At 33.9% G+C, this 15,198-nt stretch overlaps 2 protein-coding genes across 2 annotated transcripts in view; both read left to right on the top strand.

Moving 5' to 3' along the window:
* The window catches only part of LOC141899626 (conopressin/neurophysin-like), a 65,989-nt gene that overhangs the window by 42,880 nt on the left and 7,911 nt on the right, over positions 1-15,198 (top strand). The window contains exon 2 of the mRNA XM_074786040.1: positions 7,844-7,986. Within this exon, the coding sequence (XP_074642141.1) occupies positions 7,844-7,986 (143 nt within the window). The remainder of the gene's footprint in view (positions 1-7,843; positions 7,987-15,198) is intronic.
* Positions 78-1,383, top strand: LOC141900828 (uncharacterized). The gene is made up of 2 exons (XM_074787876.1): positions 78-188; positions 244-1,383. Exons 1-2 carry the CDS (start codon positions 78-80, stop codon positions 1,381-1,383), a joined length of 1,251 nt encoding a protein of 416 aa, XP_074643977.1.

Here is a 15,198-nt window from a genome sequence, read left to right as displayed (position 1 = left end):
CCAAAGATTCAAATAAAGTGGTATTGGAAGTTGAAGAACTTGAAAAAGCTGAGAATAACTTGTTCGAGTGTTGTCAGATGGAGGCATTTGGTGAAGAGATTACTTTGTTGACAAAGGGTAAAGATTTGCCTAAGAAAAGTCAGCTTAGGCAGTTATTACCAATACTGGATACAGAAGGGATTTTGAGAGTTGGAGAAAGCAGATTTGCCGTATGACACGAGATTCCCAATAATCTTACCTAAGAAAAATGAGATCACAAGGCTGCTTGTTAAAGACAGACACAGATTCGGTGGTCATTTCCGTGGTACAAATGCAGTCTTGGCTGACCTGCGGCAAAAATATTGGGTGATAGATGGCCGGGAAGAAGTAAAACGTTGCAAAATTAACTGCAAACTGTGTCATACTAGAAAAGAACTCGGCATAAATCAGAAAGTAGCACCGCTACCACGTTCACGTCTGCTGGTCAGTCTACGATGTTTCTTTTCTTGTGCGGTGGATTATGGCGGTCCGTTTACAACGAAGATCACTAGACGATGCACTGCAAAGAGATACTTGTGTCTATTTACATGTATGGCGACAAGGGCTGTCCATCTGGAAATGGCATATTCCCTTGACACAGCTGGTTTTCTTCTAGCCTTTTCCAGAATGGTAGCTAGGAGAGGAAAACCTAGCGTTATGACCAGTGACAACGGAACGAATTTTACAGCAGGCGAGAAAGAACTTAGGCAGTTGGTGCAGATGCTCGATAAAGATGAGATCAAAATGAAGGGTGCTTCTCAGGGCATCAAGTGGAAGTTCAACCCACCCGCTGCGCCACATCATGGTGGGGTTTTTGAGTCTATGATCAAACAAGCCAAGAAAGCTGTGAAATCGATACTTGGCAACGCAAAATTAACTGATGAAGAATTACTATCTGCAATCGTCGAAACTGAAGGTCTGTTAAACTCAAGACCATTGACGTACGTTTCTGATGACCCTGATGATGAAGAAGTGTTGACGCCTAATCACTTCATACACGGCCAAGTCGGCGGTAATTTGGCACAAAGCATAACAGATGAAGTAGCGTTCAATCCTAGAAATAGATGGCGGTACGTGCAAAGTCTGGTAAAGAAGGTTTGGAGACGGTGGTCGTCGGAATATCTCACTCCATTGAACACATTCCCCAAGTGGGTGCGAGTGCGACAGAACTTGAAGGTGAACGATATCGTCATGTTGAAAGACGAAGAAAATCCTCGTGGACGATGGCCACTTGCGAAGGTCGTCGGTGTTTATCCCGGAGAGGATGAACTCGTTCGTGTAGCTCGTGTACGATGTCGGGGAAAGGAATATGTTCGCGCGGTGAATAAACTGTGTCATTTGAACTGTGACAGAGACTATGTGTAATTCGTATAATAAACTCTAGTAGTGTAATACCGCGTTTAAATTCATAAACAGTTCGTAAATTTATAAAAACAGTTCGTGCGTTCTTTCGTGGAGAAACATTGTACATGTATATACGCTTAACGCGTTCAGTTATTTAGTGATAGATTGTGGAGGTGAGCCTAGCGCCCTCCTTGCAAGGTCGTGAAGATCTTGCGAGAAACGATTTAATACACTAGTTAATTAGTAATTTAGTTAAGATGCCAATAATAGATTCTTTACATTAGCTTAATTTAGGTAATTAAGATTGTGTGTTTAGTTTAGTTAATTGTGAACCCCATAAGGGTTCAGAAGGGGAGGATGTTCCGTCGTTGGCGGTCCGTGTTTTAGTGTAGACAGTTATGGAGAATATATTCTGAAACCGTACTCTAATAGTTGGCTCCGTTTTTGAAGTTCTACTGGATATTTCTCTCTAATATTATATTCCTGCGATTGATGAGATGAAACACAATATAATGAATAAGTAAAAATAACATATTATTGTAAATATTGTAAATTGATCATTACAACAAGAAATTTAAATCTACATAATAGAACAATAAAACTTAAAGAAAACGTAAGAAAATACCAAGAGCTCAATGATGATCTATTACCAAGCTATGATAGAACAAATTGCCCACAATGTATTTATAGGTATTTAATTCAAGAAGGTCCTGTGATATTTTGTAATGAATGTGGATGGCAAAAGAATTTATGGGATGATGAAAAAACTAGAGATATTCTTATAGAACCAAAATTAAAATATCTAGATGAAATATTTAATATCTTTTCTATGGAAAATCATACACCAGAATATAAGCAATGGCTTGAGAAAATGAAAATAATAGAAAATAAAAATGGTGAAATAACTAAAAAAGATATTATAAAAACAATTATTCCGTCAACATTTAACACACAAGAAAAGAAAATGTATTTATATCTATTATTTAACGATTATTATAAAAAACCTAAATTAACAGAAGGAGATATGGAAAATATAAAAGAAACATTCACAAACATATCAAAATATTATGTGGATAATAGAATAACAGATTCAATTAATTATTTATTCTTTTTAAATAAGATTGTAAATTTTTTAAACATCGATATTAGAAACATCGAGATGAAATGTGGTACAAGATAGAACTTTATTTAAATGAGAAAAATGAAATGGAAGAACCTAAACAAATTATACAAAAACAATTAAATGAAAAAGAAGAAACCAATAGTGATTTCAAGTTTGATGATATTGATTTTATGTTTTATAATGTGCCATCTTCAGTTGATAAATCATAAACATAATCTGTTGGGTTATATATTTCGAATAAATCTTCTTCAGTTAACTCATTTTCTACATGGCTTAAATTAAAGCAATTTGGTTTAGATTTAATCAATCCAATATTCATATTAAAACCTAATGAATTACATAATATATTCAATCCTGATATAGCAACTTTTCCTTTTAGAGCTAAAGATATTGTTTTGTGGTTTTTGAAACTTTTTGAACCATCTGCAGCATAGAATCCAATGAAGAACCATTTTCTTAAATTATTTTTTGCATTTAATACATAATCTGGAACTATCTTTTCTTTTGTTGAAGTATTACTTTTAACTATTGCATGAATATAGAATTCATCATTATATTTAATTGCAAAATCTTTAGGGTTATTAACGAGTATTCTATAAACTGCCGATGATTTCATATGATCCACGATTCTAAATGTTTTATTTGAGTAAACTTCTTCACCGAATTTCTTAATTCTTTCTAATAATTTCAAGTCATAAATACCAAGAATATTTAGTTCCACTAACATAATTATACACACCTGCTGAACCATCTCCCATAAAAAAATCCTTTGATAAAATATTCTTTTTCTTCTAATGTTTCGGATTCTATATTATACATATTATCAATTATTTCATCAAATGATATATGATTCATTCTTTGGAAAAATCTTTTATGTAATAATTCATCTCCAATTTTTATATCAGTTGGTTTTATTTCATCACCATTTCGTTTAATTAAACTATGATCTTCTGTAACATCTACAAACCCTAATTTAGTTCTAACTCTATAGATTTTCTTATTTGTTTTATGCCTAATAATATTCTTTAATATTTTCCATCCATTTCTTGTCCAAACATCCATTAATTCATTTATTTGTATTAATTCTTTTTCATCATATGAAATATAACATTCATTTTGTTTTGGAATTATTTCTGAAATTCTTCTTACCAATATTTTATTATTACATTTTAATAATATTGGGGTGTCAGCTGTTACAGAATCAAAATATAATATTTCAATATGCTTTTCCCCAAAAAGTGGTTGTAAAACATTATAATAAAAATCATACATTAATAATTTTGATACTTCTAAAACAGTTGAACCAATGAATATAGGTTTATTAAATTTCATTGACGTTCTTTTTAATTTAACCGCTGTTAAATAATCTTCAAATCTTTTATTTCCTAAATGTCTAGGATTTGATTGTAAATGTCTCAATCGTTCAGAATTATTTACTAATTCAATATCACTTCTATTTCTAATATTTTCACATGTTTTACCATAAAAACTATTATTCATTAATTTGAAGAAATCTTTTTCAAAATCTGTTTTTGATATGGTTCTCTGTTGTGTATTAAAATCTATATATTTTTCTAACCACTTCGATTGATTAAATTCAATATATCTATGTACTTTCTTTAATTTCATTCCTTGTTTTAAATAAAATTTTAACATCCTATAATGAACAATATAATTATATTTATTATTTTGTGTTAATATCAATTTTTCTGTAAAAACATGATCTTTCGGTTTTGTTTTCTTCTGGTATTCACCTAAATAACTATCATCTACAGTTAAATGTTCTGGGCAATAAGGTAAGTTTCTTGTTTTAAATCTTATGTTATCAGGATATTCCAAATCAACTACAAAGAAATAACCAATTGGTGCTTCATCTTTTAAACTCGCAATTGCGCTTTCCCAATCAGTTTTATCATAATTTTCAACTTCTGCTAATATTAAATTATTGTATGGTTGAGGTTGCATCATTGCCCAACCATATAAATAATTGGCGTCAATATATACTAATTTATATTCATCATTTGCTTTAAAATGTCTCCCATAACACCACTAATTCCACCTCTAATTGATTTTTCAAATAATAAAACCATGTCTGGTTCTTTTAATAAATCTATTTCTACATTTGTATATTTTAAACCGCATTGCCAGGTTAAACCGGGACTTGAATAACAATAACAAGGATCAACATTAAAATGATTCAAATTAACTTCTATTAATTTTTCAAATATGTCAGCCAATATCATAACATCTGATTTTAAATACAAATCTAGTAATTCACCATGATTTTTTATCTTAAAGTGATTCCAAATATTTAATGTTCTATTAAACACTTCATCTTTCACATACTCCTCTTTTAATTGATCATAAAATTGTTCTTTTAATAATTCTGTTACATTAAAATCATCATGTGTTTTATAAAATGAATAAGGAATTGCGCCTTGATATCTCAATAATTTAAAATCTTGTTCATTTGGGTAATAATGTCGAGTTATTACAAAATCATTATCAACTAAACTTTTTGCTAAATTATCTAATGAACTTGCTAGAAATCTATAAGAATCTAAAAATCTAATGCAATCAAATTGAAATTAAATATAATTTTCAGATGTCTTAGCTAATAATTTAAAATCATATTTTCTTACATTTATACCATTCATAGCATTATATTCTTCTATTTCTTGATTAATTGTGCCCAATTTTCCTGATAACTGTTTTATAAATAGATGGGTATCATAACCCGATAAATTATGAAATAATATTGGTACGAAATTAACTTTCTTAGCTTGTAAATTACAATCTTCATGAGCAGCTCGACGATATTTTGAATTTAAATGATCATGATCTCTAACTTTTTTATCAAATGAATGAAAACGTTTTTCACAGTAACAACAATGAGTTGAGTAATTAAAATCAATTTCATCTTCTTTTGTCATAACTATTCTTTTATTTTTGTTTAATAATTTTGCAAAATCACTTTCTAAATCAATTATTTTGTTACAAAAATTATTAACTACATCTTCACCTCTAAAAGGAATATATTGATTTTGATATAATTCAGGATAATTTGATTTTATATAAATGCCATAAGCAGCAGCTCTTTGATGAACTTTTTTAATTGTGTTTATAATTGGTGGATCTTGAATTATATCTTCATTTATTTCATTTCCTTTATCCATTGATTTAAAAATTTGCTTTTTATTATATATTTCTTTTCTATCTTGATTAGTAAATTCTTTATTCAACGATTCAAAATCCCCATAAATTACAAATGGAACAATATTTTTAAATTTATGATTAGTAAATTTCAATTTATAATCTTTTTCTGTTGGCATTATTAATATGTAAAAATCTTTATTATCACATAATTCTTTATGTTTTAATAATGTATTCTCAGTTCTAACTTTAGATAAACATTTTCTACACAGATAAATTTTATGATGACTGTTGAAATCACTTTCTGTTCTAAAGAATAAATCAATTTGTTTTAACCACATATAATGTTCATTTTCATCTTTTTTGTAATATAACAAATCTATAACTTTTTCATCATCATAATATTCTGTTAAATATAAAGCTTTAATGTATAATCTTTAATATTTTCACCTTTTGTCTTTGGTAATTGTATTAATTCGAATACATTTATTTTTAAATCATTATCTTTTTCTGTTTTAGGAATTATTTTTATAGTTACTGGATATTGATCAATTTTATATTTTGTTTCATATTCCTGGTAATTTGTTGTTCTATAAACATTTTCCTGAGTTGGGTGTAAGCGACTAATAATTGACCATAGAAAACATTTATTATCTTCATTTTGAATATTTATTACTGCTTTTGTTGTAAATGGTAATTTGATATAACTTGATGCTTTAATATCCTTTTCTGATATAAAGTTTGAATCATTTTTAAACATTGTTTTACTTTTTGATGTTTTAATCATTTTTGTATTATAAACATTTAAATCTAAAAATATAATTTCAATCAATGTTAAACTAGAACCCTCAAAATATCTTTCTTCAATATGTCGTTTAAATTCATTAAATATTTTTTCTAACTTCTCTTTTATTTGCGTTTTTGAAATTATTTCTTCAGAATGTGTTTGAATATCATAATCCATTTTATCTTCTGACTTTAAAAAACTTACTTTCCCAGAAGTACTAATTTTTGGATATTCAACATCTGTTACCAAATCTAGTATTTTTTCCATGATTTCAATAAATTTACTATAATCTTCTATTGTTGTACCTTTAAAAAATCTAAATATAATGGCTGCATGACCAATTTTACTATGTAATGTTTCTAAAATTTCAATTGTATCCATTATTTCTAGTGAATCGATATAATTTCTAACATTTTCCATGTAAGGTTTATTTGAAATGGATTTAGTTTTTGAAGTTGATTTTTCTACTTGATGAGGTTTATCATAAAAATATTCTGATCCTAAAACATTTTTATTTAAATTTTGTTTGTGTTTATGTGATTCGAGATGTCTTTTATAATTCCTTTTTACTATAAATTCATTACAAACAATACATTAATTTTCATCTTTTTTCATATCATCTAATCGTTCTTTTCTTTCATTGGAATTTTCTGGAGTTTCAAAATCTATTACATTTTTCATCTGATTTGTAGATTTTTCATGACGTGATTTTTTAGATTTATCAATGTATTTTTTACAATATGTACAATAATATTTATTTTCATTAACATCAATTCGTTCTGTGTATTGTTCACTCTCTCCCATTTATTAGGAAAACAAATTACTTGTGGTGATGAGTGGTGTCTCGACCTCTCGACCTCTGACCTGAAAGCGCCATTTTCCTAATACTAGGATAAACTATTCCCAGTAAAACTTCGAGAGTTTACGGGTGAAAAGCTCGACGTTGTCGAAACTTAACTTACGAAAAGTGCGTCTCGGAGCCATCGTCAACATCGATAAATTCTAGAGAGAATCCCAAACTGTCGTACCTTCTAGATCTTGATTTTAATTCTGGGTGAATAGATTTTATTTCTTTTCTTTTAAATTCGAATAAAGTGGATTTTAATCTTATTACATATTTTGGGTGTGGATCCCAATCCCCTTCAAACAAAGTCTATCTGGGACATTGGATTCGGGCGCGGCGCTGGTATTCTGCTGGTTCAGTGTTTGATTTCCTAATGTATTTAACACGGTTCTTTACCCTATGAAATTGTTTTGGTACCGTATCATACGAAACATTTTAGCAACCAAGAGGTTGATTTGATTTGTGTACTTGGACACTCAAATCTCTTTATCAAAAGAAAGGTATATTATTCAAATGCTGTGGAATTGAATTCACTGAAAAAGATACACGTGTTTATTTTTATTTCTATTTCCAGGGGACATCTGTCGAATCACTATTCTAATCACGGTCGTGTTGACAACACATTTATTACTTCTTGGAACGAACGCGTGTGTTATCAGAACCTGTCCTCGCGCTGGTAAACGAGCATCAGTTATTAATCAGGAGCCCACCAAAGAGGTAAATCGCCAAGAGTTTATTAGTGGTTACATCGTAACTTTTTCCAGCGCTATTGCCAAACGCCGAGAGAAAAATGACAATCCATAAGCAAAGGTCAGATTTTGTGTATATTTACAGCAGGTGTATCAAAACCGGTTACTTATTAGAAAAACACGGATTGGCGCACTTATTGACTATAATGCCGTAATGGAGAGAACGTTTATCGTTTGTGTGTGACATCAGAAATAGGATGGCTGAATTTTTAAATCGCAGCATCGGCCATTGGCAGTAGTTATCAAACGCGCTGCCAACGCACTGATCCCGTATTGTAACTTTTTCTGAATACACACCGGCCAGAACGTAAAATATGTTAAAGTGTATAAGTCGATACGTGGCATACCCGATTCTCCGACGCTTCTATACTCCAACGCTTCGATTGTGCGAATAGATTAATCAGAGAAAAGATAATACACGTTGACGCGTCTCAGGTAGAATATGCGTGGGGCCCTTGAACCTTATACCCATATCAAAGAAGTTTAATAAACAACATATCTGAAAATAACTGAGTTGATGTTTGACAACAGCGCAGCAGTTCATCGCAATATGACTATGAAAATTGAAAATATGAAAATTGAGCTTTAAATCGGCGAGAAAGACCGCCATTTTGTTCGTTTTTGCTTATCTCTTTATGCAAATGAGGCATTGTTCACATGCGCAATGAGGTGGGGATGCGTCAAGTATATCATGGGGGATGAAGCAGCTTCTTGTCGCCAAAAGACCAATCAACGACTCACAATATTACCCTAGAAAGCTGTTTTAGTAAATAAACATGGCTTTGTCAAAGCTATCAAAACAATGCGGTTTGGAAATGATTTAGGCCTATAATAGCGCAACCATTGCGGCCGTACCCGCGTAGTGAAACGTGCGAGCAACGTACTCTCCCCATAAAAAAAATAAACTTACCCAGATCACATGATACACACTGCTCATTTGCATAAAGAAGTAAACAAACTGGAACAAAATGACGGTCTCCCTTGCCGATTTAAAGCTCAATTTTCGAGAATATTCATCAATCCTTCAACTCGGTACAAAATGTATATAAAAACGATGATTTGTCTGGACTGCACAACCCTACTGATTCGAGATTAAGTCCTACTGATTAAGACCTATTTGAGGTATGCACACCCAAAATTAAGCGAAATATCCCAAAAAGATCGTGGACAATCTGAAATAGATAGACTTAAGCCCCTTTTCAATATCGTCACCAAGGTGCAATTCCTGGCTGACAAAAACCCCGGGACACCAATTTGCCCCCTTAAGAAATATTTACCCACACCCAGTCGTCGCCAGGACTTAATTTAATGCTTGGGTCAAAAAGCAGTACATTTTCAAACTTTTCTGGGCGAAGACCATTCCTGTTTTTCGTGGGTGCGCGTTGTTAGAAGTTGTCAACTCTCTACAGTTACCACTGAATAATGAATATTATTTCATTCATTGGTCATTTCACGTTTCAAAATCAAAATTATGCTGTGAGGTTATTTGCAAATTAATCTATTCAAGTTAGAATTGAACCCACTTAAACACAATCATACAGAAGTAGTCATAGGCCGGTTTGAAGTGCAGGTATTGTGCCAACCCAAAATAGATACACACCGGTATACGCATATCAAACACATGGGGCCGCTTGCTCAAAAGTTGGTTAACTCCTAACGTGTCGTTAAATCACTTATCGTGTCGTTATTTCTTAACGACACGATAAGTTCGGTTGCTCAAAAGTTATCGTGTCGTTAAATATCCTTAACCAGTCGTTAAATTTAAACAACCTCCTGTAGCCACGTTAACTGCTTAACGTGACCGTTAACTTCAGTAGAAAATGGCGCGACAACTTTTTTTGGGTGAACATTATGATAATTTAGTTTTGAATCGTAGACAATGGCTACCTATACTCGAGCTTGAGCTGGCAGATGAGGAACTGCGAAAAAAATATCGATTCGGCAGACAGGGAATCGAATATATAACGGCGTTAATTGAAGATGGCTTGCAAAGGGAAACAAAAAGAAATCAAGCACTGAGTGCCCAAGAAAATCGTCTTAATATCGCTGCGCTTTCTAGCGAGTGGGGCATTTATGGCGGTGATCGGAGATACATTTAAAGTTCACAAGTCGACAGTATCTAGATGTATTCACCAATTTTGTGAACTAAGTCAGGAGATAATGTCTAGATTTATTCGTTGGCCAATGACTGAGGAAGAGAAGAAAAGTCGAGGGATGGATTTTACCAGATGGCTGGGTTTCCCAGAGTCATCAGAGTGGTTGATTGCACACATGTTCGAATCTCCAGTCACGGAGGCCCAAATGAACATATGTGAACAGAAAAAATTTCCACAGTTTGAATGTGCAAGGAATATGTGATAGTACCCGTAATTAATATGTGGGAAAACTTACTGGTGCCTTCAGCTGAAACTGTAAAAGTTTGATTATTTCCTCCTCTTGGGTCTGTAAAACGCGACTAGTAGGCCTACCCAGTCTTAAATGAAATTTCTAATGAGAAAAAATACAAGAAAATAAGATGACCAGCCAGGTCAAGGGGATTTCTGAAAACAATTGAGCTTTTCCGAAATAGGCCATGTGGTAAAGGGCGATAAGATGAACCATCCGACCCGCCGATGGCGGCCCGAACCCGTCGGTTGGCCTCATGTTCCAAACTTTCGGTACTGGTAATTAGCTTTCCAGGTTTAGAGCTTTTTGTGGAGCGATGTAGCCTGGTATACACGGGCGATGAAATACTTCAATACGGGATATCGACAAATTCAAGTTCTTGAATTACTCGTTTGATGGTGCTAGTCAGAACCGGAAATTGGAACCTAAATCCGCCATGTTCTAGTTCATTTGCAATAAAAATCTCTCGCTTCAAGTTTTTAGTTAGCGATATTTTACTTACTATACAACGGTACGCATTATCCTCTAAGTATGATATCCTGACAATGTGTTGAATTCGATAAAACCCAACTTTGAACGCTAAAGATTACTAGAAATTTAAAAAAACTACCAAAAATAACAAATTTAGCGATGACGCTCGAAGCAGCTAACGGAAGTAATGACTGGTGCCGGGTGTCATCACTAAATTTATTGCAGGCTACACTGATAAATATTAAATAATATTATGAAATAAAATTGATTTTAGAAGGACTAAACTCGTAGATTCATAATAAAAATATGAAAAGTACCAGAACCAACAATCAAAATTGGGCCGTCAAGTGCTGCCACCATGTGACACTTGGCAACCAGTCTTTGCATCGTCAGCCGTTGCAAAATGTTTTTTGATAATTGTAGGACATTTATAGTGATTTCTAGCCTTTGCAGTGAGATTTTATCATATCCAACGTAGTGGTAGGATATCACATTTAAAGGATCATTATGCGTGACGATATATAGTAAGTAAAAATATCGCTCATTGAAAACTTGAAGCGAGAAATTTTCATTGCAAATGAACTAGAGCATGGCGGATATAGGTTCCAATTTCCGGTTCTGACTAGCGCCATCAAACGAGTAATTCGAGAACTTGAATTTGTCGATATCCCGTATAGTTCAACAAGGCCTAACTGCATTTTGAATATTCCTCCCAAGAGTTTTAACACTGCACCGGGATGAAAATGTATTTGAATAAGGTGACCCGTATTGTAAACAGTGTTGACATGGTGGGATTAAGCTCCAATTCAAGGACTACTCTACGGGATCTAATCTCATTAAGTATTCATTAGTTTGACCCTGACCTATGACATCATTTGTAAGGAATCCCACCAAATGTAAACAAAAGCAGACGGTTCAACTAACCGAACCGAAAAATCATGTTTATGGTCTGAATGCAATACATCGTTTAGAAATCAAAATTCTCTTGTTGAATTGAAAATATACATACTCTCATCATTGATACCATCTTCAAGTTGAAAAGAGTCTAAATTAATTGTTCCTTCAATCCCAGTGAAAGAAGGGTTTCCATCTTGGATCTTCAAGATTGCTTGGCTAATTTCCGAGATTTCTTGTGGTGGGGGACGTCCACCAGTTTTCTTGATGCCCTATTAATTTGTATCCCGATTTCTCCAGCTTAGCGTTTGTATTTAACTGTCGCCACTTCTCTCTAACTTCCTCCACTGACCTCACCTCCACACCCAACGCTGATACCTTACTGCTGATTTCTTTCCATATTTTGATCTTCTTTTTGTGGTCTTATTTGTTATTAAAGCCACTGTGAATGGTGTGATAATTTTCTTCAACCAAATTGCACAATAGTGTGATCTCTTGTGATGAGAAATTAGTCCTTTTAAAGCACATATTATTGGGAGCATTCTCACTTAAGTTTGAAGCGGTAGCCATCTTGGAATCAACTAACGACTGGTTAAGGAACTTTAACGACTCGTTAAAGTTCCTAAACAGTCGTTAGCTAACGGTTCCTCTAACGGTTGTTTGAGCGACTACAGTACTCCTGCATACCTAACTCCTGTATTCCTAAGTACACGTTCAACTTCACAAAGACACATCCAGCTTGATCACACTTATTCATCACTATCATAACAAAATGGGTCCTGCTAAAGTACGAAACTACGAAATTACGAAATATGGAGCGAAATTACGAAATACGAAATGGAAATTTTTTTGCCAGTAGTGCTGAAATACGAACCGAAATACGAAACGAAATGGTCACATTTCAAACACACGCCCATACTATGGTCAAAGCTCGTTATAACGCTACGGGACTGTAAAAATCTCGGCGATGCATGTAAATGATCTTTTGAAAGTACCATATTCAAGAATTTATTTTCTTAAACTGGAGGGTTTTAAGAACGTCTACAATTAGTAGAAACTTGTAGGATGTTCTCAAAAACAAATAATGAATACGCTGCGCCATTTCCACGAACTCAGACGCGGTAAAGCATAGTGAAATGATAGGCCCTACACATGGACTACATGACGATCTTTTACCACTTAACAGCGTAGTGACGAGCAATTTGAAAAAAATTCCGGCCGTGAATTTTCTTTTCGAATCCGCATCCCTTGCAGAATCCAGACTTTTAAGCTCCTCAGCAGAGGAGAAACGAGGTATCAATTTTTTAGCCTAAACACTGCAGGATATATTTTAAGGCACACTTCGTTCTCTAACCCGTAATTTATTAATCGCTACCTTCCATTTGTATATGAGCATGCGCAGATCATTCTCCCTGATGGCATCGCTAAACTCAGTCGCGGCACGGAACCCTGCCACACTAGACCGGGTGCGCATGTTTAAGCCAGCTCCACGAATCCGCTGCTATAGCGCAAAAAATTACAAAATTTTCGTTTCGTATTTCATTTTATACTTTAGAAGGACCCGCGAAAAAATGACCATTTCGTTTCATAGTTTAGCATTTCGTATAGTATTTCGTTAGGTACTTTAGCATTTCTTAATTTCGTTTTGCATTTCGTAATTTCGTTGCATATTTCTTAATTTCGTAGTTTCGTACTTTAGAAGTACCCAAACAAAATGTACCCGACATCGACTCTAAATCTAATATTTCTAAGAATCTCAAATAGAAATTTGGCAAAATCTACAACCCCCAAGCAATTCATTTGCAACCAGTCAATGTAATCATAGACGCAAAACAAAATACATTCTCACCTCCAGCTACTCTAATTCCCATCTCTGCGATAACCCCAACTGTTAAAATTGTTCCTAAATCACTCTCTTTGCGTATCTCCTCTTCATTATTTTTCATCGCATTTTCTATTCTTCTTTTTAGCTTTTCAAGCTTGCTATAGCGACCTTTTGGCTTTTCCTTGGCCTTCATAACAAAGCCTTCTTAATTTCATATTTGTTCTGTTTGTAAATATTCTTATAACATGCTTTCTTATGAAATAAATTGAAATTGAGATTGAATGCACATTTACCCGTTAACACGTCAAAAAGAGGAATGCTCCGAAAATAACCAAACCATCTCTACACCTGTTCGCTTCAGTGGCGCCTTTATTTTCTCCAGTTATGTCTGGTTCGAATCCCCGGCATTTAATTTTCATTTCCGAAGGCCCCACTTTTTTGCTTAACAAAAATTTTTTCGTAGCAGCTCGTCGTTCTCTGTACTAGGTGGTTGGCTCACGACTTCTCATGCTTCTGTGAATGAGACCGTGAAATGGCCCCAAAACGCATCTCCGCCGATTGAATTTTCAAATTTTTCTAGGGGAGGACCCCCAGACCACCCTTCAGAAATAAGCCTCGCCACTGAAAAATTCCTTCCACGGCTCTGAAATACGGATTATAGCGTTATGGGCTCAACTCCAGAACAGGTAAAAGTAGATCTGCGCAGAATCTAATCACATCGGACTGGTGTTTGAAATTAATCCACCTGGACTATATTCGACTGATTCTAATGGTCGACCGATTTTACTCGTCGACAATGTCTACAATCCTAAATGTCGGCCGGTTCTACTCGTCGACAATGTCTACAATCTGATTGTCGACCAATTGTACTCGTTGACTATGTCTACAATCTGATTGTCGACCAATTGTACTCGTCGACAATGTCTACAATCTGATTGTCGACCAATTATACTCGTCGACAATGTCTACAACCCTGATTGTCGTCCGATTCTACACGTCGACAATTTCTACAACCCCGATTGTCGACCGATTCTACTCATCGACTATGTCTACAACCCCGATTGTCGACCGATTTTACTCGTCGACAATGTCTATAATCATGTTTGTGAAAATCAACTGATCAATCAAGACGTGTGAAAACCCAAAGATACACATTAACCACCGATATATGCAATCTAACTCAATTGGCTGCCATCTATTGATAACAACTTGTAGTTATGGGTGCCTTATTATGAATTTCCAATCGACATTTGAAAAAATTTATTTTGTTATATACCAATTTGTAGGTATGTCGGTTTGTCAGTAGAAAAATGAGTGTATGCAATATTAAATAGTTCCAGTAGAGACTAATCACATCAGACTGGTATGGTATTTCAAATTAATCCGCGAATATTGGACTGAAGGGTTAGCACGTTAAGTCAATGATTACTCGTCGACAATGTTTACAATCCTAAATGTCTGGACTTGACCCAATACGGTTTGTCTAATGGAGATGTGTGCAAACGAATACTAACGGACATTGAAAAATATGGAAACGAAATCTAAAAGACGAACGATAACTGGTTGCCCGATGACTTACAATTTACATACAGTGTACTTAAAATT

This window comes from Tubulanus polymorphus, chromosome 2 (assembly GCF_964204645.1).
Source record: "Tubulanus polymorphus chromosome 2, tnTubPoly1.2, whole genome shotgun sequence".
Taxonomy (NCBI): domain Eukaryota; kingdom Metazoa; phylum Nemertea; class Palaeonemertea; order Tubulaniformes; family Tubulanidae; genus Tubulanus; species Tubulanus polymorphus.
The sequence above is the reverse complement of the archived record's forward strand: the minus strand, read 5'-3'. Positions and strand labels throughout refer to the sequence as shown.